The sequence below is a fragment of the Poeciliopsis prolifica genome, unplaced genomic scaffold (assembly GCF_027474105.1).
Source record: "Poeciliopsis prolifica strain line A6 unplaced genomic scaffold, Auburn_PproV2 SCAFFOLD004, whole genome shotgun sequence".
In the NCBI taxonomy this organism is placed as follows: domain Eukaryota; kingdom Metazoa; phylum Chordata; class Actinopteri; order Cyprinodontiformes; family Poeciliidae; genus Poeciliopsis; species Poeciliopsis prolifica.
The window spans coordinates 4,592,170-4,616,102 of NW_026562379.1; the positions used below are offsets into that span (position 1 = coordinate 4,592,170).

General features: G+C 37.4%; 1 protein-coding gene across 1 annotated transcript in view; it reads left to right on the top strand.

Annotated features, from left to right (window-relative positions):
• The first annotated feature begins 806 nt into the window (after window positions 1-806).
• LOC129358726 (cGMP-dependent 3',5'-cyclic phosphodiesterase) overlaps window positions 807-23,933 on the top strand; it is a 167,245-nt gene continuing 144,118 nt past the window's right edge. Inside the window, exon 1 of the mRNA XM_055027836.1 lies at window positions 807-1,059. Coding sequence (XP_054883811.1) covers window positions 1,001-1,059 — 59 coding nt within the window. The 5' untranslated portion in view covers window positions 807-1,000. The remainder of the gene's footprint in view (window positions 1,060-23,933) is intronic.

Consider the following 23,933-nt stretch of genomic DNA (forward strand, 5'->3'; position numbering starts at 1 on the left):
TTGTCTTGAGATTTATTTCATTTTGTTTATTTTTTGTCAGGACATTATTAAACATCTGCACCAGACAGCAGAAGGATTATGTACATGCTTACAACAAATCTCACACTTTTTGCAGCCTGTGGTTCCACAGGATCTTTTTTCCCCACTTCAGCACATCCTCTCCAAAATGTCAGTACGTGCCACTGATTGGTACCAGTGTGAAGGTACTGCACCTACCTAAGTGGTAAAAGATTTTATGAGTTTATTGAAATAAAAACTAAGTTTTAAATAAAATCAACCAGGTTAAATTCTTACAGCAGTTTTATTAGTTACATTTTATTGTTTTATCAGCCTGGAAGCACCTTATTTGGTAAGGCACATGAGACGGACCTTTGAGACCTGCAGCGTCCCATGACGGCCACGCTGGAGAGGAGCAGCGTGTGGTTCCTTCTGAAACCTGCCTGATCCATCCAGTGAGATCTTTTGTCAGAGGGGAGAGGAATCAATTCCAGATCTCGTCTTGCCGCGGATCTTAACGCACGGCGTCTGTGTGCGACGCCGAGTGCAAATGCGCCAAAGTGCAAAGGTGCGAGGTCAAAGTTTGATTTTAATGTCCACGGTAATGGAAATTCTGAAATGGCACGAGAGGGGAGCAAAGAGTGATCGTGCACGATCCCTCAGTTTTGGCTCCTGATGCATGTGTAGCGCTGCTCGGCCGGGCTCTCTCTGCCGCTGCTCGCTATCTCTTTGCTCAGCTGTTATATGCTCGCTCACCGCGGCTCGAATATCACTTACCGGGTCCCGACCAATCCCTGCGCGCTATCAGAGCTGGAGAGGAGAGCAAGCTGGCAGGCAGACCGGGAGAGAGAAAGCGAGGAAGCACACACCCAGTCATCATCTAACCATCCAAACGCACATCCTCTTTCGACAGACACACCGACACACAGGCAGCTCCCCCCACTCCACCCGCTCCCCCTGACTGCAGCCGGGTTAGAGAAGGAGGCGCCGGGCAGGATGCGCGATGGGACAGGCGTGCGGACACGCGCTCCTCTGCCGTAGCCAACCTCCGTCCTCTGAAATGTAAGTAAGACCTTCTTGTAACTCCGCTTACCTGCTCAGGTATTTTACATTCAGAAGGAGCGCTCTGCTGACAGTCACGCGGCGTGCAGCCACCAGCCGAACGCAGAGTTGCGTGTAGCGGCGCGAGTGAGTGCGACCTGCTGGGTGTCATCGTGTCCACTGACAGCGAGATTGACGACCCCGCGTGTTGCGAGCTGGTATGGAGGCTCTGCCAGTGTGCTCCGGTATAATGTGCTCCACAGATAATTCGGTGACCTTATCGCGCCTCTCAGTCTTCCCGGGAATCGTCACAGAGCCTGATGTTCCTGCAGGAGCGCGTCCATTTGTAACGATAAATCACTCTTAATTGAATTCTGCTTGTTTTAAAAACTTGCTTTCAAGGGCTGACTTTGAGCAAATGACGTTTGTGCCTCTAATTCAGCACTCTTCATAACTAATAGCAATGTACTTGTTTTAGGGTTCGAGGCTGTCATGTTGTTTTGGGTAAAGTTGGGAAAAACTGACTAGTTTGCTGTGTTAGACCAGACTGGGCTGCAAATGCTAAAATGCACAAACTTGTTATAGTCTTGAATCACCGCCTGACACATTTACAACAGACAATTGTTTCCCCTTTGAGCTGCACATATTTCTCTGTCATTTCAGTAAATGAAGTCATTGGTATTATGGAATTTTTTGTTTTAAAACTTTGAAACACTGACATTTGCCTCATTCACTCCTGTTCTTACCTCAGCCAGCTTTTAACTACGTTTCCTATCAGTTCAATGGAATTTTGTGTCTTTTTACTAAATTTATCCATCCATTTTCTAACACCCTTGTCTCTTGTGGGGTCGGAGTTGCTGGTGCTTCTCTCCAGCTAATATTCCGGGAGAGGCGGGATACACCCTGAACAGGTTGCCACTCTGTCACATTTACTTCATTTAATTCCTACAAATATATATTTTTAAATACCTGCAGTTAACTATTGCCCATAACTTTATTTTTCTCTGGGTTCACTTTTTCCATGAACTATTTTCATGTTCTTAAGTAGGATTTAAGAGTATACTATTTTGTAAAAATGCAATTGTTTACATTTATGGTGTGATTCACAATAAGGCCAGGCGAATCTTTTGAAATATGTAACATTATGAGCTAATATAATCTCTGACATAACCTAATTACCTCTGAGGGATCTGATATATTATTTATTCCAGTCATAAAGCCACATTTCTAGGCTGTGAGCGGACACTCTAAATCGCCTTTGCTTCAAGTGTAGAGGGCTCAAGAGCCTTGTTCTTGTTCACGAGTGATGGAAGGATGAAGAGGCTGGGAGATTGACAGATGGATTCTGGTGTGATCTGTAGGAATACAAGTGTTAATCCGGTCTGTCGTTTGAGGAAAGAGATAAAGAGAAGCTCTCGCTTTGCTGATTTGTCTTTTTTCTGTTTCTCACCTATAGCCATATGGACTGTGACCTAAAGAACAAGATACAGGACACAAACAGCTAAAATAAGACTCTTTCATAGGGTGGCTAGCTGCAGGCTCAGAGATAAATCACTGCCATCGGGGCGAGTCGGATTTTGATAATCATGGCTTACAGAAAATGGAAACCCAAGAATTCATTGTGTCAGAAAATTTAAATATCATCTCAGATCAATTTTGAAAAAATAAGTTTTAATGTATAATATGTGAGGGGGAAGAGTACTGATAGAAAGATGAGGGTGCCGCGGTCCTGAAGACAGACCTCGACTCTCTCCACCTGGAGGGAAAGCCACAAAAGGTCATTGTTGGTTGTTCACACAGTACTGTATCCAAGTATTTTCAGAAAAGGTTGAGTAGAATGAAAAAGAGTCTCCAGCAACATGGACAATAGCAGTCTTGAAAAGATTGTCAAATTAAATCAGTTAATGAAATTGGGGAAGCTTCATTAAGGAGTGGACTGAGGCCGGATTTAACTGATCAAGACGAAAACGCAAACAAATCCGCCCTCCTTATGTCTCTCCACTGCTAAACCAGAGACTGGACTGTTGCTCTGTGCTTCCAAAGTCATCTTCCCAGATGAGAGTGAAGTTTTTAGTTCATTTCATAGTCTTATAGTGCGTCTTTCACTGTGCGTTGATTTTAGTTCAAATCACGTTCCCAAATTCTGGAGACAGAGTGGAGAGACAAAGGGTCCATGCTGCTTGAAGTCCAGCGTAAAGTTTCTGCAGTTTGATGATTTGTGCGGTTTTCTCCCTCTCTCCTTCTGCGGCACTGAATCACTAAAGCGGGTTCAGCGCCACAGAATGAAGGACAATTAGCAATTCAGTTGATTCGGAGGAGGATAATGAGAGAGACGTGACCAAGGACAGATTGAGGAACAGGTCAGATTTTATAGTCTGTCCGGTAAAAAGGAATCAAAATGTTCGTGAAGGGGGAGCGTTTCATGCTGGGAGGAGGGCAGGTGTGCGTGACTGAGTTAGTGAATCCCGGTGGGGGTAACCAACACGTAAGCTGGCACGCAGAGAGAAAAACACAGACTGCATGCCAGAAAGATGATGGACTATCATGTGAATGAAGATGGCCTAAGGAGTTAACAATGAACACACTTTGGGATGTGTGTCAATTATACTAGTAATTGCAGAAGATAGTAAATTAAAACAGAAAATCTGTAAAAGTAAGGAACAAATAGAACAGCTAAAATAGTTATCATTAATACAATTAAAAATATTTCAAGAAAGGATTAGAGACACATCTTCACTAAACTCTTAACTGGGGAGGTTTTTATCAAAATGTGGAAAAGCTCAACATAGGGAATGATTACAAGGCTTATTTTAGTCAGTCAAACTTAAAACAAGCTTAATAATATGAGGTTGTAGTTAAAAATCATGCTATGCTAATTAAATATGCCGCTTCATATCCAACTTAATGTTATTTTATCTTGCAGCAGGGCTTAAAGTTATTATCACATAGTGTTAGTGAAGCATTGTTTTGCTGAAATAGATGATTTTTTCATTTTGTAGAGATGAGGAGCTCTTTATTTTACCTGGATATATGGTCCTGCTGTAATTGTGCATCGTTCAAACAAAATATTTCATGAAGCACTGATAAGCTATCTCTTTAACACGCACTTTCATTTCAAAATGTGAATTGTTACTCTGTGGCCATCTTTTTCCAGATAAAAATATCTGAGTAGTGAAAGAGCCCATCAATTTTTTAACATGGTCACTCTCATCCTTGTAGGCTGCTGTGTTTTATTTTAATTTTTGAAACAACACAACCTGCACATTCACCCTCCCAGTCTATTCTGTTGGTGTTTGTTTTCTTGAGTCCACAGTCAATCCAGCCATTTACCAGGAAATCATCATGCATCCTTATGCTGCTTCATTTTCCATCAGGACTTGGCACCTGCCCCACTGCCAAAGGTGCCAATACCTGGTTCAATGACCATGGTGTTCCTGTGCTTCATTGGCTAGCAGACTGACCTGACATGAACCCATAACGAGTCTATGGAGTATTGTGAAGACCAAGACGAGAAACACCAGACTCAAAAATGCAGATTACCTGATAGCTACTATCCATGGAATCTATAAGCTTCTATTACCCCTCCAAACCCCAGGCTTATTGCCTCCATGCAATAAAGCTCGTAGAAATTAACACACTTTTAAGAAGCCTGATATTTCTGTTTAAAACATCCTTTTTGTATTTATCTTACGTAATATTCCAATTTTTTAATACACAGAACTTTGGGTTTTCATTATCTGACATCATTCCAAGGCTGATTGAGCACATCTTAGTAATGTAATGCACCAGGAGAGCAGGCTGATGCTGTATCCTGACTCAGTCTACTCAATTTGTGCTGAGAACATATTAAAGTACCATCCTATAGTCTCTGTGGTAATCATTAACTGTTGTTTCCAAATTTCCCAGCATTGATTTGATGTTGTAAGGTAATGTTTGTCAGGAGGCCCCTTAGGGATCCTGTCTGTGGAAAAAAAAAAAAAAAAGAGTTGTTAAATGTCAGGTTCTTTTCTTCATTTTCATTTTAATGCTAGTAAATAAAGTAGACTACACTGCTTAGATTGATTGATAATTAAATGGATTTTCTGCTCTTGATTAAGCTGAGTGGTTATGAGATCAAACTTAAGGTCGGTCAAATAGTATGTGCATATTTTATATATGAGCTTTCCCTCAGGAACTATGAAACTTATTCCCTTTGTGTTTTTCCATTTTGGGCTGTTGCCATTTAAAAGCAACATGTTGAAATTTGTCTGTAGAAGTTGGGAAATCAATATATATGTGACTTTATTTCATTTTTCGTTAATGGGTTTTAAATTAAATCAAGAAAATCCCTGAGGAATAATGGCTTTTATTCACCAGTCCACACAGAAGACTAAGCTTCTTATGCTGAGCATTCATTGGCTTGTCCAGCTGAAAAATAACCAGAAACCAAAGAGAGTAATAAATCTGCCACATGGATGTCAGCGATCTCTGAAATACAATTCGATTCAGTAGCTGGTCTCACCTGCTTCCCTTATGCTAGAGCCGTTTTGATATAGCGGTGGTGATCAGTGAAGGCCATGAAATGAAGCGTGATTCCTGCACAAAATACAAACTAGCAGAAGCAATGCATGCAAACCCGTTCAATATGTACCTGATATGATTGAGCAATGAGAGCAGCCATGCAATTTTAACCTACAAAACTAAAAGCTTTTTTAAGCATTCTGGTGGTTTTAGTGTTTCAATTGACGCTTAAGATGCCATTCCCTCATTATTACAAATAGCCACAAAGCTCTACAATATCAGATATAGATATATGCAGGTTACCTTTTGTTTGCACAAACTTTTCAAACTTCCAACTGCGTGCAGACACAGCATCTGCCGTTTTATTTATAATCTTTGCCTAAACAAATCCTGTCTAAGGCTCTGTAGTTGGGTCATGGTGTTAGAAAAAAAAGAAAATTTGCAACTTCTGATTGATGCAAAGCAATCTGGGTACAGTTACCAACAACAACCAAATTCAAAATACTCTCTCCAATTGCAGTACTTAATATAATCACAGAAGTGAGAATGTCAAAAGAAAACTCATAAGCTTGTTGTGACTTAATCCTTTTTTCCAGGATCTAATTTTTTTGGTCTCATTTTGTATCCAAGCTTACAGTAACCCTATAGTTAACATGGCACATACAGCTAAAATGTTTTGCTCCTTTTGGTAATAATTTCTTATGACACCATCTTATTGTGTTTTTGAATGTTCCAGTTAATTGTGTGTAAACAAAACTTGGACAGTCACCTGATTTATGTGGTGTTTTGAATGTCATTAGACTTAGATACATTTTGGTTGTACTCTGCATAATGTTGTATGGTGGCTGTCTGTCTGCTCTAGTGGCCATACCTAGTGCACAGGTAACTGCAGCAGCCAAAACAGTATCTCTTACAATATGGACATTATTGTAAAGATGACAATGCAATGTGGTGTCTGACTGTACTGTACCAAAACTGAAGGCATTTGCAATTATTTGCTCATGATAACTTCCACCACTGATATTAATAATTCTGCTATATTCTTACACCTCGACTGGACTGCAATAAAATTTGAAATGATTCTGGCCATTCGAAAGAAACTGTCAGGTCAGCACAAAAAAAAAGCAAGTATTGCTCATGATTATAGAAAAGCTCTCTGAATTAGGTGTGTTTGGGTCTTAGGGTTTCCCTTGAGCTACAAAGGGTCACAAGCTGTGCTGTCCTGCTCCTTCTCATGCGTCCCAATAGCTTTTTCAGAAAACATCATATTGTGCTCATCCGCTGTGTGATTATTGAGCATAATTTTTTACATCGAACACACATCACACTCCTAATCTGTACTTCTGTGCCAGTGGGGAATGTACGTGAGTGGTTTTCAGCTTTGAAAATATTGCAATTTATTGGACTGATGCCAGGAAGTTAGATTCCCCAACCCCCTGCTGAGCAAACACGCTCACACAGAAATGCACACAATTGCTCAGCAGCAGCAGAAAGAGCAGAGTTGTAATCTGACCTCTGATTAGTGTGCGAGAGAGAGACCAGAGCTAGAGAGACAGAGGGAGAAAAAAAGAGAGAAAGATGCTGATGTTGCACTGTGTTATCATCAGTAATGGGCTCATCAATACTAAAATATTCAGAGAGAGAAAGATTTAGAGAGAGAGAGATGAGGGACAGAGTGAAGAGGAAGATTATAGAAAATAGGAGGAAAACCCTTTGTGTTCTCTTTTTATGCTCCAAAGCCTTTTTTGTATTGACAAAAAGGCATAAAAGCTTTCTGTTCACAGCTTTGAGTATTTTGACACTGTTGAATACAAGTTCAGAAATATGCTGTTCACTAAAATATGCATATAAACTCCAGTCATCTGCTGCTTTAATTTAGGTATTAATTAATTAGAGGAATAAATAAGTTCCTTACCAACTTTCTACTTCAGACAGATGAAAATTTAAACGGAGCCACAAATAATATGCCAACTTCTCATACAAAATCTAGATTTGCGAAGCATGTTGAATGCCTGTGAAATGTTCAGAACCATGATTCACTTGTTGTAATTTTATCAGTAAATATAATGAGCTAAGTAGTAAAGCATGACGCTTCCCACTGAATCATCGGTACAAATAAAAAAAAGTGTCTATACAATAAAAAATTAGAGGTCAATGACCGTGTGCCAGAAAACTGAAGTCAACAATGACTCACAGCCAGATTACAGGCAGAAAATCTGACTGCATCACTACCAGTTTGTCTGTCACAGTCATGCCATTTTAGATCAGGATTCATTTTCAGGCCAACATTCAGTATTTAATACTTTTTTTGTTCTTGTGCATAAAGTCCTTTTCCATAAATTAATCTTGCGCCATCAGATCCACTTGTTGTGTTTATTAAAAAGCTCCTTCTGAGTTCAAACTAAAGAATAATGTCCCAGTTAAAGTCCCAGCAGAGGCCAACAAACCCATGTTTACTTTCAGAGCCACTTGCAAACTTTGGTATCTAAGCTTGGAGACTTGGTGACCCCATCATGCAACTCTTTCCAATAGGTTCTCAGAGAAGCTTTGGAGATTTTTAATATTCCTCATCCTCCCTTTCTTTTTTTTAACTTTCCCCTCTTATACAGATTTTTAGCTGACTCTGATTCCAATATAGGACAAAATAGAAACGGTAATCAATATTTTTTTTCAACCCTTCTTTCATGAGTGGTCATTAAATATTTAGAAGCAAAAGTGATATCACCAGTGTGTGACAGCATAGTAGCTAAAAGACAAGCCTTGATTATTAGTTTAAGGTTAAGGCAAAATTATAATTTAAGACTTATTAACATTAAATAAAATTTAGTAGCACTGACATTCTTAATAAACAAATTTTAAAATGCTACATCTGTTTGTGTTTAAATGCTAACATTTGAACACATTATTTTAATAAGTGTATCTTTTTGGTTATTGTTTTTAAGACAGTTGTGTGTTTAAGCATTGTCGACGTCTTCCAGTAACATAATTACCCAGTAATATTTTTTAATACAAAAATCCCAGTGGGCCACTGGTGGACCGACTTGGAGCCCCAACTGCCAGACTTGGCAAATTTTCTGGTGAAAACTCTGGTGTCAGTCTGGGCGAGGTCCAGCCTGTAGCATCTCTTTTTGTTTTCATTATTTTCCCCAGGTGAAGCTCAAGACACAAGTCTTTCTTGAAGTGGAGTGGGAAATTAAAATATCCATCTGTTTAATGACCTATTTAAAACCCAAGAAAACATAGAATTATGGATTACTCATCAAGGCCATAAACACTCTAATTAACTTAAATATGCAAAATATTAATTAAGAATGCCTGATTGTATTTACTCAGTACAAGTTGTTGCATGTAAATTGACAATTTCTCCTTGTTTAAACCAATTACTTCTTAATTGTTTGGACTTGATCTAATTTTATTAATTAGATTTTTCTCCCTTACTGAAGAAATTGCGTTGCTGCAATAAAATATAAATTTATTTCAAGGATGTTTACACTGCTCCACCAGGGTTAAACTGTTTTTGTTTAACCCTAATTAAGTTAATCTTTCTTTTCCCACATTCTACAGGGTTTCAACTAATTAAAATGCAAAACATTATATGAAATTCTGGGACGAGGATTTCTGCAGGTCTGAGTCCTGCAGAAATGACCTGTATTCTCCCCATTCTCAGCAGCTGGCATGGGAATCCAGAAAAGCAGAAAAGCTTTGAAAAGTTATTCAATTATATTTGGTATCTTATGTTGCCTTTGCATTAGAGAGAATGTCGTTGCCCTCATAATGAGTTACTACATGGTCTTCAAAAATAAACTACAAATTACAGTTATGCATATCAGTCAAGAAAAGGTTGCTGCAGGCATAGCTTCGTAATACGCAAACAAAAGAAAAATAAAACTACCTTGTATTTAGGTTGAATTAAGGCTGATAATGAAATGTTTTGTCCTAGTAACATTATAGCTATGCTGTTCTAACATTCTACCTGATTTATGTCAGTGTCTATAATAATCGTCTGATTTATTTGTCATATCGAGTAAAAGGAAAGCTGTTAAAAGGAACAGGAGTATAATTTTGATCCTGACACTCATCCATACAGTTTTCTATGTTTTTTATGTCTGCTGGTCCTGTTCATGTGACTAAACTTATCATAAAAACATACTAGATATGACGTGGAGGAACCCTGGAGAGGAGTGACACATTTTCAGCCGAGCTACTCTCTCACAATTTTAGACTCTGCCTATGTCTTCTAACTGATTACAGCTAATATTCAGACCGTTACAGAGCAAACACGTATATCTGACGTTTATCTTATTTGTCTGAGAAATCAAAAGGATCACATTGATTTGTAAAGAGAAAACATCAAACATCCTACATGTCAGATTGAGCAGGGACCTTCCTAATTCAGTCATGGATTTAGTTACTTTTCCCTCCGCATGGGATTGATTCTTTGATTGTGAACTAAGTGGATTCATCACACTGCACTCAATAAATTCCACACATTTCATCCTGTGTGTGTGTGCGTGTGTGTGTCTATAACCTCAAAAACAGGAAATGGATGTGTCAATTTAGTTACATGCCGTTTAACATTGATGTTAAGCAGTAAAATCTGTGTAATTAGATTTAATACAGCTGTCTCAAATGGCGTGAGAGCCATTTCATAAAGTCTCGGCTGATGTATGTCATAGTCGTCTTTCAGGGCTTTCACCAAGTTTTATAGAAAGTGACAGTGCTCATAAATGATAAAACAATAAGTGAGTAGTCCTCTAAGAAGATGGCAGCATACTTTTTGTATCATCAGATCTGACAAGGCCAATTTTTATTGGTTTAATTGAACCAATGTATTAAAATTTCTTTGAACATAAAGTATATTGCACAGCAGTGATGTCAAATTCATTCTCATTTCAGACCACATCAAGATCATAAATGGCCTCAAAGGACAGATTGTGGCAGAATGTGTAGATAAAATTGCTTATTAAACTTTTAGGTAGTACAACTTTTTCTGCATTTGGTTTGTATTTCTCACGATTAAATAATTTTTAACATATTTTCAAAATGGTGTAATTTAGTCCCTGAATCTCTTGGTATTATAATTGATAACTTTGATTAAAGTGCATACATAAATAAATGTCAACTGTGAATTCTTTACTTCTCCAATGAGTTAAAGGGGCAATATCATGTAATTTATTGAAACATAGTGCAATTTTTTAGCACAATCAAGTAGCTATGTTACCTTATGTTAACACAAAGAAAGATGACCGTGCAATTTGACACCATGAAATTGGGCCTCTGTCTCCTGCTCTTTCCGACAGTCTGCCTTCAACACATCATCTCAATTATTCTTTTCCATTATTCTGCTTGCAATTGTTGTTCAGAGGTTTAGATTGAGAAGTAGTTTTGTAAGATAAAGTGGAGCTTTATGGAAATAGGTGGCGTTTGTGAGAGGAAGGGCTTGGTTAGCCCTGAAAAGCAACATTAGGAGAGTCAGGGATTCTTCCAACATGCATGAAAGAATGAAAGCAACATTTGGCAAGTTTTTGATAAACAAAATCATAACATGGCATAAAGTTTAAAGTCAGTTTTACATAAAAACATCTCCCTTTAATAATTTATGAGGAGAGATTTCTGTATTTTCACTGGTGTAATATTGAAAATATTAATGCTAAACGTTAGCAACTAAACGCTAGTCAAAACAAATTTGACAAAATACAGCAAAGTAAGCTTAATCTTGAGACTTAATACAAGTTTAAATCTATTAAAACAGCATTTCGGCGAAGAAAATCAAAGTTGATTCAGAACAGTCTTTTTGTAACATAAAAGTTACTAAAAGACTACTGAGCTTCCAGAAGCCAAAAACAGTTATTTAATAACATTAAATAACTTTTTGGTTAATCTATGAGATAACACCAAAAACAGCAGAAGAAAAAAATCAAAGAAAGCTGATGTGGGGAAGAAACTGAAGTATTTCTAATTGAATGATCCAAAGTTAGAATGTATCTTTAAAATATCTTTTGCTTGTGTGAACTTCAAGAAATTTGCTTTAATTGGCCAAAACTGAGTCTTAATAGAAGGTATTTTCTATTTCAATAGAAATAGGATTCATTTTTGCTTCAAGAAATCCCAGATTCTCTCCTTTTACTACAATTTCCAGACAGGTTTAGAAACCAAGCATGCTGGGTTTTTTCCATTCACAAAATTCAACATTTAATCAGAAAGTTATTTTACAGAAAGAACCTTAAAGCACTTTGGAACTAAGCTTAAAACTAGGAACTCTTTTGTTTTGGTTTGGATTTTTTCCAATATTTAAATATTCCATGCTAAAGTCATGATCCCATAAATTGTCAGCAGGGAAATAAATTGATGTCACCAGTCATCGAAGGTGTGTTTGTGTGGGATCCTGGAGGTGTCACTGGGAAATGAGTCTGACGGCTCCCAGCTTTGGCTCCTGCAGCTCTTGTCAGCCTTCTTATCTCTGTGGACTGTTGCTGCAGACAGGTGTTTTTGTGCATGTGTGTGAGTGTGTGTGAGTGTGTGTGTGTGTGTTTGCGTGTTCTTTTGAGGATACACATTAGGGATAGATGTGTATGAGTGCAGCTGTCTCCTAGTCAGCAATCGATCAGACAGCCACATCGAGATGTGAGTGCTTATCCATGGCTGCACACATGCACACCCTCGTGAAGTTAAACAGGAGGGTTAGGCAGTCATTTTAGGTCATGAAGTTTTGGTTTAATTCGAAAGCAGTACAATATCTCATTCATGTGTGTGTTACTGAGGTTGTAGTTGTAATCAGTGTTGTGTTGTGACAATAGGATGCTTTTGCACAGTAACACAAGTTGCTAACTTGCAGCCTATGCAGTGAGAAAATGCAGAGATTCTGAAGCAGAATAAAAAGTACTTTCACATGTTCAACTTATTTATTATTAATGATTTAAAGCATAAATATCCGACTTCTGGACCGTTATACATTTTTTAAACATATAAGCATGGCTGTTAGTGTCGCTAATCCTCTTGTGACAAGTGAGATGAAAGTGTCAACATTTTAACATTTAAAGGCACAAAAATTAAGCACACAATGCCAATGATGTCAACTTTTGTAGTGGAAACAGCAGTCATGTTGTATTTTCTTTGCAAGATATTTTGCATTTTGCAAGATATTTTGCATGAAAATATCTTTTATTAATGAGTTTATGATGCTTGCATTGAAAATGCTTAAAATTTAACTGTGGTTAATCTTTTCATTGTGCAGAGTTAATTCAGCTTAGTTTTAATTTACAGTATGTTTCCATACTTTGGTGCTTTGGTAGTTGTTTCAGTCATTTTTGCTATTTTTTTTAATTATTTGCTCTTAGTACAAATAGTTATTATTGCCTAGTTTTGTTAAACAACACGTTGGCCAGTTTTATTGGTGCTTTGGCTGATCTTTATGTATGTATTTTTCTTTTTCTCCTACCTTTTAACTTGCCGTTTACTATAAATGTCATCACACTGTTGTCTATGTGCCTGGGGTTTCAGTGTCGTATGAATATGAGCTGCCTTAAGTAAATTTAAAGGCACAAAAATTAAGCACACAATGCTAATGATATTAACTGTTATTGATAATGCAAATATCTTATGTCTTATGTGGTTTAGAAGTGCAAAACACACAAACATAGCATGTAGGAGTCCTGTTGTTCAGGATTCTTTCCCACAATCGGCTCTGCACATATTTATCTGTTTGTGTTTACAGAAATGCCAAACAAAAAGCGTTACTTAATTTCCTGCTAAACAGATGCTCTGGTTAAATTGGAAGATTCATTCAGCTTGGCATATCGACTGATGAAAGAGACTCAAAACAATTGCTCTGGTTGTATATTCTCATTATTAATACAGCTTATAATTATTTGACCATTTTGGGGTGTTGACTGAACATTTTGGTTAATCAAAATTACTAGAAAAATTTGCATTTTCTATGAAAATACAGCACATATAACTGCAACCTGAACTGCAATGCTCTTTCCAACCGTCCTTACAATTCCACTTCCAATCCAAATTCCCTACTTCCACCTCTTATTCCAACCTTGTTTTGTAAGATGCAAACAAGTTTAAATGAACAGAAGCAGTTGAATGATATGATTATATTTTAAAGTTTGAAGCTGTTTCTATGTGAAAGTAGCTAGGTGTGAAAGAGCGTAAAGATTTTTGCAGATTTTTTTCAGAAATGCTGGAATTTTTTATTCATTTCAGTGGGGCCCAAGAGGATCACAAAAAGCTGAATATTTTATAAACCATAGAATATATGAACACCAAAAGATTTTCTGAATGAGCAGAATATAGTAAAAGTTGAATGGTTGAAATAGCACAAAGTATTCAGAAGTAAAGATACAGAAAGTGGATGGAAACAAAGTGGAGGAACGCAAGAGTGTGAATGCCTACAACAGTCACAATTAAAGGCTTAAAATATTTTACTTCAGGTGCAAATGGAAATGATCTATAAAATCTATGAGTTTCACTCAAAATGCTTCCTAGTTTTTGGAACAGTATTCCATATCAGAGGACCCTAATCCTCACTGTCCACTGTCTGTCAAGTTTAGGTGCTTCCCTGCTGCTGCACACCTGGCTTAAATAAATAGGTGATTAACAAGCTTCTGCAGGATTTGAAAGCTCTCTAAGGAAGTGACTCAATCATTTGAAGCAGGTGTGCAGCAGTGATGATGCATCTGAAACATGCAGGAGAGTGAGCCTTGAGGACCAGCGTCTGAGACCACTGCTTTACACCACGGCAGAACTTGCTTTGTCAGAGACTGTGCTCTATTTATCAACGTTAAAAACCACCTAGAAATTCAGAGGTTTTGTTCCCTCTATTTCAGTAGATATGTTAATAAATGTGAAAAACTTTGGTAGTTTTGGGAAATGTGCTTTGTTACTCAGTCTTTATGTCTATCATCATTTGATTTACACCAGTGAATTATGTATCTCTGGCTGCATGCTCGCATTGCTGTGGTTGTTTTGCTCATTCTCTCCTGCAGAGATGAAGATTACGGCCCTGTGCTCTGTTGACTCGTGCCCTAACAGCAGGAGTCCTTTTTTTGTAATTGATTGGTTGTATTGATCAGCGCACTGCACAGCTGTTTGAACAAGTTCTGTGATGCTTTCAGTTTTAAATAGTATTGTATATTAACATTACGCACACACAAGGCATCCATCTTCGGACATGCTGACATAGGCTCCTCATGCATAATCACAAACACCTTTTTACTGCACAGGTCTGATTGTAAATGTCATTGCCTGTCTGCTGCTCATTCAGCATTATGACATAAATCCCCAAATCTCTCAGCAGCTGATTTAGGCCTATTTTTAAAACATGCTCATTTCTCACAATCAGGTTGTGCATAAATTGTCTGTTTTTCCTCTGAATGTACTGTGACTCCTTTATTGAGCTGCACTGGTTTACTTTTTTATAGTTGTCCCTCATTGATTTTTCTCTCTCTTAATGAGATTGTTTGGATTATTGACTCCATCTGCTTGTTTGCTGTTCTTTATTTCCCCACTCTCTGCCCTCTCCACATATCAAGCTCTGAAACACCACCTGCCATGCAGACAAATAAGCGAGACAGGTGGGTCAAAGAGAGAAGAAGGCTGCTCAGATGGTGAGATAGAAGAAAGTCAGGTGCTCCTTCTAAAGATCAGTCCAAATTGCTTACTGGTTATACTTCATCTGGGGCATTGAGCCAAAGTCTCCAGGTTAAAACTGATAGTGGGCTAAGAAAATTTGAACTTTTATCTATCTATATATATAAGTAAACATTTCATTTTTACTTGCTCAAGAATCAGCAAAACAATTTATTTTAAAGGAACAATAAATTGTTCTGCAGCTGAGTCTCACAGTTGATTTCTGTTTGGTTTTCTGGTCTAGAAATGTGTGTGTGATATATACAACTATATGTTGTTTTTTTTTTTTTTTATATGAAGCTTAAAAGCACCTTGAATTCAACTGCAGGGCTGTCAAGTCAAGTCCTCCGTAGCTACCATCCTGCAACTTTTAGACCAGAGGTGCCCAAAGTCATCCTGCAGTAGAGTCGGCATCCTGTGTGTTTTCGTTCTCTCCATGGTGGTAGTAAGAACCTTTTCAGCAGGTCAGTGTTCCTCTGGATCCAGGTGTGTTAAACCAGGGAGAGAACTAAAACATGCAGGATGCTGGCCTTCGAGGACCGACTTTGGGCACCCCTGTTTTGGATGCTTCTCTTCTCCAACACACCTGAATCAAATAAATTGCTCGTTGCCAGGCCTCTCCAGAGCTGAATGAACGCTGACAAGGGAGTTCAGGCTTTTGATTCAGGTGAGTTCGAGCAGGGATGCATCTGAAAGAGGTAAAGCAATTGAGGACTAGAGGTGGTCCTCCAACTGAAGGTACACAATATTTTTGTAATATGATATATTGTGAAGTGCACCATTTATACATGTATTTAGCTGACATTACTTGTAAGAGACTTTCATAAATAATTTTTTTTCTTTTTTTTTTACACTGAGATTTTTGTTAAAGCTATAATACATTGTGAATTGTGTGTTTGGCCAAATTAAACTAACTGGAATTTAAAAAGTATTATCTTGACATAGTTTCTCCAGTAGTTACAATACTATAACTACTAGCTATACTAGTTATAGTACTACTATAAATACCATCCATACTATAACTGCTAGTTATTGTATGGATAACTAATTATTTTAGTATAAACCTGCTCTAGTTATGTATATTTATAAACTTCTATTTTTATCTATTCTCATTGTAAGATTTCAGAGTCACCGTACCCTGCTGGTATTAATTTACACCATTTAATAGAAACTAAATCCACCTGGAGAACAAATAATTACAGACCAGCAATGTTCAGTAACAATGAAAACTGTTTCCCAAAGCTGGTTTCTAAATAGCTGACATCTTATAAGGTTAAATATTGTACATATGGTTGAACATAAAACATCTTTATTCGTCTCTGTTTTTCATTAAAACAAAAAAGGTAAATAAGCTTTGAGAAGGAATTAAAAGAGGCTACAGATTATTAAACTGAGGGACACAACCAGTCAAGCTGTGTAATGTGTTACCAGCTGTGTTTTAATCAAGCTGGACATCCAGGGATTTAAAAAGGTAATATCAGGACTAACATGTTTTAAATTAGTCTGAAAAAAAGCCTGTCTATATTTAAAACAAGTATGTTTTCTGCCCAGCAAAAAATCTATTAAATTTTTACCTGGATTTTGAAGCGTGTGAAGATTTAAAGATGCAATTAGTTCTACAATGTAGTAAAAATAGAGTAACTCTTCTGAATAATGTTAACCATCCATCAATCCATCTCACTACTGTTGTCCAAGACCACTTGTGGCTGCTCTATATGAAGAGGAAGCCTATATGATCCATTTTAAATTGAATCTACTACAACTTCAGTCAGAGTTATGAGCTGCAGAGAGAGCCCAAGGGCTAAAGCGAATGAATGTCTAGAATCTCAGTGCTTACAGGCTAAAGGAAACAAATATCCACTTGGAACTTCAGAGTGATTGTTTAAAGGGAACTGTTGGTTTTAGAAAAGTAAAAGGAACATGTGGATATTATGTGAATACTTATGTACTTGAGAAACAAAACATAAAACAATCAGTGAACCTCTAGTTCTCTGAATCAAGCAGATGATGTACACTCTGATGAGTACTGTCCATTTCCTGCCAGTATTTGTGGAAGCTTGCAGGTGAAGTTCTTTGAGCTCAACATGTGTGGAGAGTTAACTTGTAGATTTGGCTGCTGAAATTGCATAAACAATTTGCTGATTTAACTTCACACAGCTATCATATAATAATTTGGTGGTTGCTATTCTTGTCCCTTAGGAAGCTTAAGGGTAACCTCATGCTTTTTGAAGCCATCGCAAAGTTTCTGCTGTGGTTCTAAATGGATATCTGAACTCAAGAGTTTACTTAAATTCTTAGTTTATTTATTATGATTTGAATTTAAAGCATAAGCTGATACATTTTTAGTTGGGCTGAAAATTAGCCTTCTGTTTGTGCCCAAGGTTTCAACCTTCTCTCCAATTATTTCAATTGAAGTTGAGGAATTTGGATGTGGTCATTTCCTCTGGGTTTGTTTCAAATATTTTTGGATGGAACATTAACTAGGAATTCATAAAGTGACTTTAATTGAACAAGAGAAGAAGCTGCCCATTTTAACACAATATTTTCTGTCACATGACTTTGCATGGATTTTATGTAGTTTTTTTTTCCATGTCATAAATATAAACGACAAATCAGTTTACCTCAGTTTAAAGAGAATCTGTGCCATGCTGTTCATGAGCCATGACATTCTCTAAAGCGGATGTCTAGCTAGAGATTCGCAAAAAAAAACTGTAGGAACTTGAGAATTTGTCATCCTCTTTTGGAGAGAGATACTTTTCTCTGACCTTTGTGTCATAACTTTGACCCCAGTATGCACAACGATTGCAAAGAGACTTTAACTTGCCCTGAGACAAACATAGAAAAGTTGTACATGACCGCTACTTGTTCCCAGGAACACACACTGCCTCAGGCAATGCCATATGAAAGAGAACTTGCACACACACACACGCACACACACACACACACACACACACACTCACAACTGCCTCACACAGACGCACACATACACATTTCACTTTTTGTAAGCCTTGTTGAAGTGCTGTCAAGAAGCTTGATAGGAGGAGGTGAAGTTCATCTGCATTCTGACAGCGCTTTCAGAAGCTGATTGGCTGTTAAAGCTGCAGCATTACCACATGCAAATTATATCCTATAGAGTCACCCCACCAGCAATTATCTCATCTGAATCCTACAACCTCTAAATGATTACATACTGAGACAGACACCAGTAAACAGACACCGATGCAAACCCTGCTTCGTGTGAAATGTTTAGTCGCTAATTAGAATCGGAGCTCACTCAGTGGCTTTGGTGTCTAGAGGTGGGCCGAGTGTCTTGGTTTGTCTCTTGTCAGTATGAGTAAACGTCTGCTTGGGTTTCTGGGTGTGCGGCTTCTGTGATTCTTTGTAATTGTGCTCACATCTGTCAGTATGTCTTCCCTCATTTTCCTCTCCATCATCAGTGACCCCAACCGGTCCCACTTTTACACTTTCACGCTTTTGGTCTAGACGCGCACAGAAACATGTGTGCACACACAAACATGTGGGAGAGGCATACAGTAGAGGGTTGTATTTGCCAAGAGGGACTTCTTTCTGTCTCTGTAGCTCTGTGTCTTGTTCTGCCCTGTATCTATTTTTTTTTCGTCTTTGCTTTTCAAAAAATTCCCTCTCAGCTTATGCAGAAATTAGCATTTTTCACTGCCAACAGGCTGTCTGAAAGGGTTTCGTAGTCCCTTATGCATGTGTGCACAAATGTTCTGCACATGTAGAGTGATGCAGTTGCACATGACTGCTGTTTCAGAGAAATGATGCATATCTCCAGGTGTTTATCTATCATAAAATAACATCTGTGCATCACCATATTGGCGATGCATTCAGGTGCAGCCTTCAGCTTGGCTTCGGACATTTTATTAAAAAAATATTTCTTTGAAAAATCTGACCTTTCTACACTCTGTCTGGTAGTAAGAACTAAAGTCTTTGATGGGTCCATTGAGCCTTTTAGTTTTTTTTTTTTTTAAGTCTTTGAGAAGTTTCGTGTACAATGAGCGGATTGACGTCATAAAGGACAGCCTTGCTTTCATCTTTTCTTTGTCTGTGTCTGTAACAGACTTTGCTGTCATATGAGTCTGCTTGTTTATTTTGCTTTGGTTTGATTACTTTGGCAGCTTGCTCTGCTCTTAACTTGGAGGTTTAGGAAGCTACTTTGATGTCGCTGACAATTTGAAGTCAGTAATGAGGAGGTGGATGTAGTTCCGATTAGTCGGCCTTCTTTGAATCATAGACTCGCCTCGTGTTTGTGGATGGTGTGCATGCTGTGTTGACTTCCGGTTATCTGCCTTAAAGGCAGTGCGAATCAATTCAGGCCGGAATGTTTTAGGTGTTTCCCTTTTACTATACACCTGGATTGAATCTGTGGGTGATTAAAAGTCATCTGCAGTACTTGATGGGTGCAGAAGAGAACACGCAATCATTTGAATCAGCTGTTCTGGAATAGATGCACATCTAAAACATGCAGAGCAGGGGGACCTGAGGACTGGAAATGAGAAACACTGCTTTAATGTAATCAAAGTACTGACATTCAGGCTGGCTGTGGTTGTTTGTTTTTTAGGTTTATAATAGACAATAATCTTTGTATTATAAAAATGAAGCCTGATAAATTCACAACTTTTACATTTATTGTATTAATGTTTTGTTTCCTGCAATCCATCTCACCAATGCCATGCCATAAAACCATATTGCGTTTATTTTATTTTCATTTCCCCTCCTAAAAATGTAAGTTTGTTTTAAAGAGTTGGACTGCTTATTGATCACAGTAAAGGTGGAAATGGTGCTGAAATGACTGACCAAAACCTCGGACTGTAATATGAATGTGTAGATTTTATACATTTTGTTGGACAATATTAGAAGCTGCAGTTTGTCAAAGAACAAAGTCTCCTCACATTAACCAGGCTGTATATTTTGTATCATGCAGAAACTTTTTGTGTCACACTAGACAGTTCTATCAGTTGAAATGAGTCTCGCGCTATAACCCAGACAATGTAATTTGTCTACTTCTGTGCCAAACACACAATCTGATTGTAGAAAAAAATGGGATGACACATCTATCAAATAATGTTTCCATCAAGACCTGAAGCACTCGGGACTAAATTAAACAACCAATCACTGTAATCACCTTCTCTTTCAACACAGTTAAAACTGGGCATTCAGAAAAAAGTTGTGGGTGTCCACAGCAACACTAATTGTGCTACAGTGTGACAGATATTGAAGAGATTTTGTTTTACTCCCAGATTTGTTTAATTTCTCATTGCTGCTGTAGATGGTGCATTTCTACAAAAGACTGTCGGCAAATGTTCAGACAGCAACAAATCAGAAAGACATTCTCATGTTTGCTCTCCCTTTTTGTCTTTGTCCTCGCAGTGCACATTATTCGTCCTTTTTCATTACCTTCTGAAGTAAAAAAGAGAGGAAAAAAGCAGCTACTGCAGCTGTGGTACAAAGGATACGAGTGGTGAAAGCGGCTAATATTCAAAGGTTTCTTTTATGTTTTTTTTGTTGTTTTTAATGTTGGATACAACATAAAAACACATCAAAACGTCTCTCCACCTGTTTTTCCTCCGTGTCCTTTTTCATCCCATGTGCCTTTGGTCTCAGTTAATGTTAATAGCATGTAATAAAGAATTAATATTAGACTTTTTGAGCAGTGATCGGATTCTCGACCTGTTGTAAATAAAAGATAAAATATTTCACGCTAGTTTCGTTTTTAATGTTTTAAACATAACTTTTATGTAAACTACTTTTGTTTCTATAACTAGTCCAATATGACCTTTGTCTATATTTTTTTGTCAAATATTTTTAGCTTATTTTGACTCTCATGTCTTGTTGCCATTGTCTTCTGATTCATGTGATGGTTACCAGTTACATCAGTGGCAAACATTTCCAGCAAGATGTTGAATTAAAAAAACAAACTTTTTAAATGTTCTTTCAAAAGTCTTCTGAATTTAATCAGGGTAATCTAGATTATGTGGTAAGACTGATTTTAATGAATTGTTCTTATTGTTGTATTGCAGACTGCCCCTGGACAAAATTCTCCTATGGGAGACTAATAATTTATGTCATGTCTTATCTCTTATTCTGACTTTGAGAAAGTGCAAAATATGATGATAATTTGCATTTAAAACATTTATCATCAATACTTGTTTTTGTCCACCGGTTAATCTCTCTGTCAGGAATCATACCATCAAGCATAAATGATGTTTAGCTTTTCCTTCTGCAGATGCAAAGACAGATATAAAATATCTGAATTGGCTTTTCTTTTTTTATGTAGTGATGGCTTGAGTCTTTGTTTTGTTAAGTTTATTTAACTATGTCTTAGTTGCTGCTGGTCACAATCATTCCCTCATAAAGAATGAGGTTCTTTATGAACTCATTCACATTTTATCATCCGTATCCCACTCCTGAAGGTTCTCACTAGAAATATTTTTTTACACTGTGAAACTCTGCTGCTGCTTCTGCCAACATCAAAGGAGTCATTGATTTAGATGAATATGTTATGTATTAACAGAGATATGCTGTTGAGAATAGTAGCACAAAGATAACTCTGTTGTCTTACCGTAATGGGGAAAGGAATGAACCCAGAGTCATAAAAACTTTGAACAATTGATTTATAGCCAGCTTATGACACCTGAGGCCAGATACTTGCATACGCCATAACACCTTTTGCTATTTTCTTTTTCCATTCGGACATTAAATCAGGTTAAATATTTCCTGTTTAAGGTCAGTTACAATCACCAAAGTTATTTCTGTTTGCTAAACAGCAAAAATAATCAGAGCAAATGTTTCTGTTGATCTATTTTTTATTATTACTGATTTCTTCAAAAGAACATGTAAGCCAAGTTAAACAAGTTGAGAAACGGATCATCATGATCAACAGAAAAAATATACAATTTCAAATTAACTAAAATTTCAGATTTTCTATCATCACATAGTGATTCTACCTCTTACCCATTTGCCACAATGACATGCACCCTAAAAATCAATGTCACTTCTTGCAGAATCCTTCCAAAGCCTTTGAATGAGGAATGTGGACATGTTAAAAATGCAATGCTTACATTTGGTCTTCACAAGCAGAACTAGAACTCACAGATGTGTGCACACTAACACATGTATGAATACACAACCACGGCGGCTTTTTCTCCCTTGTCCCCCTGTTCTGATGCATAATGCATTAATCTGAGACCAAATACACCCCTTGTCTGGTTTCTCTTTCCTGCCGCCTCACTCCTTCCTATCCCATACTTTCACCTCCTGTTTTCATCTCCATGCATTGACGTTGTTTCAGACTCTAGCTTTTTTTTTTTCTTCTCTCAGATACCACTTTTCTCTCTCCATCTTATGTGTTTGTGTTGGAAGGTCTCCACTGTGATTCACTCAGAGATGTACACAGGCTGGCCTTTCCCAAAATACAGGGACAGATGGTTTACAAAAGGAAGGTGACAAGAGTGTTGGGAAAAGATGGGGTAAATATTTTAGGTTTTATCTTCTAGGCTTCGGTTAAAAATTAAATCACACTTACTAAGTGTTGCTTGCCCAGTAGCCAAAGCTGAGCTGAACATACAAATTAAAAGGTGAATGCTTAAATAAAACATTAATAATGTGAAACCTGGACAGGAAAATGTACTTAAGAAGATCTTGCTTTTCATCATGATGCACAACTTTTTGCACAATGTCAAATCTGAGTTTGCAGATATTTTTTTTTCCCAGTTATATTTGACCATTTCTCAAAGGTTTTTATTTAGATTAAGAATTGCTTCTGTCCTTGTTTTAGTCTGTTTTCTACCCTCCAATCCCCTTTTGCAGCCCCTTGTCCATGACTTGGGGTGTGCTTCAAGGCATTGTGCAGTTGAAACATCCAACACACTATGAAGCCAGTTTGGCTCAAAAATGGTTCAAAAATCTCCTGATTTCATCCCTGAATGTTTCCAGCAGTGGAGCAGTCCCAAAGCAAACTTTACTGCCTATCAAATGTTATTTTTTTCTTTCCCTCACCTAGTGCCAAATGTTTGCACTAAAATTGTATAATATCTGCTTAAACTTCTGTGTCTGTTTTTGTAAATATTTTATTGCTTTTGTTTACTGGAGCACTTTTTAATGGATTACTAATTTTTCTTATTAGCTCCAGAAATGTGCATAATATCTGCTGGTCAGAGATAAAAAATACATTGTTAATCTCGAGTTGTCTTTTTTTTTCTTCTTTCTGCAAAGTACAATTTACAATATTTGAAGCTTTTCATTGCATTTTTTACTTCCAGTGAAATAATGAGTACATGTCATCAACAAAAAGCTGGTTTAATATTAATCTGTTGAAGAGGTTGTAAAATTTAGGCACAAACTCTGATTCCTTTTTTTTTTTTTTTGTTAATCCATGCCTGATTAGATCTTGTTGTTCCTGGAGAATCAAAGAAAGGTCACTGTGGTGGTGTTTCCTGTCTGAGTTGTCTCTTGTCACTTTCTTCTGCTCTTGTATAATCACAGACAGCTCTAGCTCTTACATTATACCAAGTACACTCTGTTCACTTAATTTTTCAGGTCTTAAGCTGAGCTCTTAGCTTTTTCTTATTCTGCACATAGTTAATCTAAAACAGTATTTACCCAGAAACAATGATCCTGTCTAGAGTGTAAACACTCTAGACAGGATCAGTGTGGCTACAAGTTTAGTTCAAAGCTGCATTTCTTTCTCTTTTAGAAGGTGCTAAAGGTTTTAAAAATAGATGCTCCAGAGGCTGCTA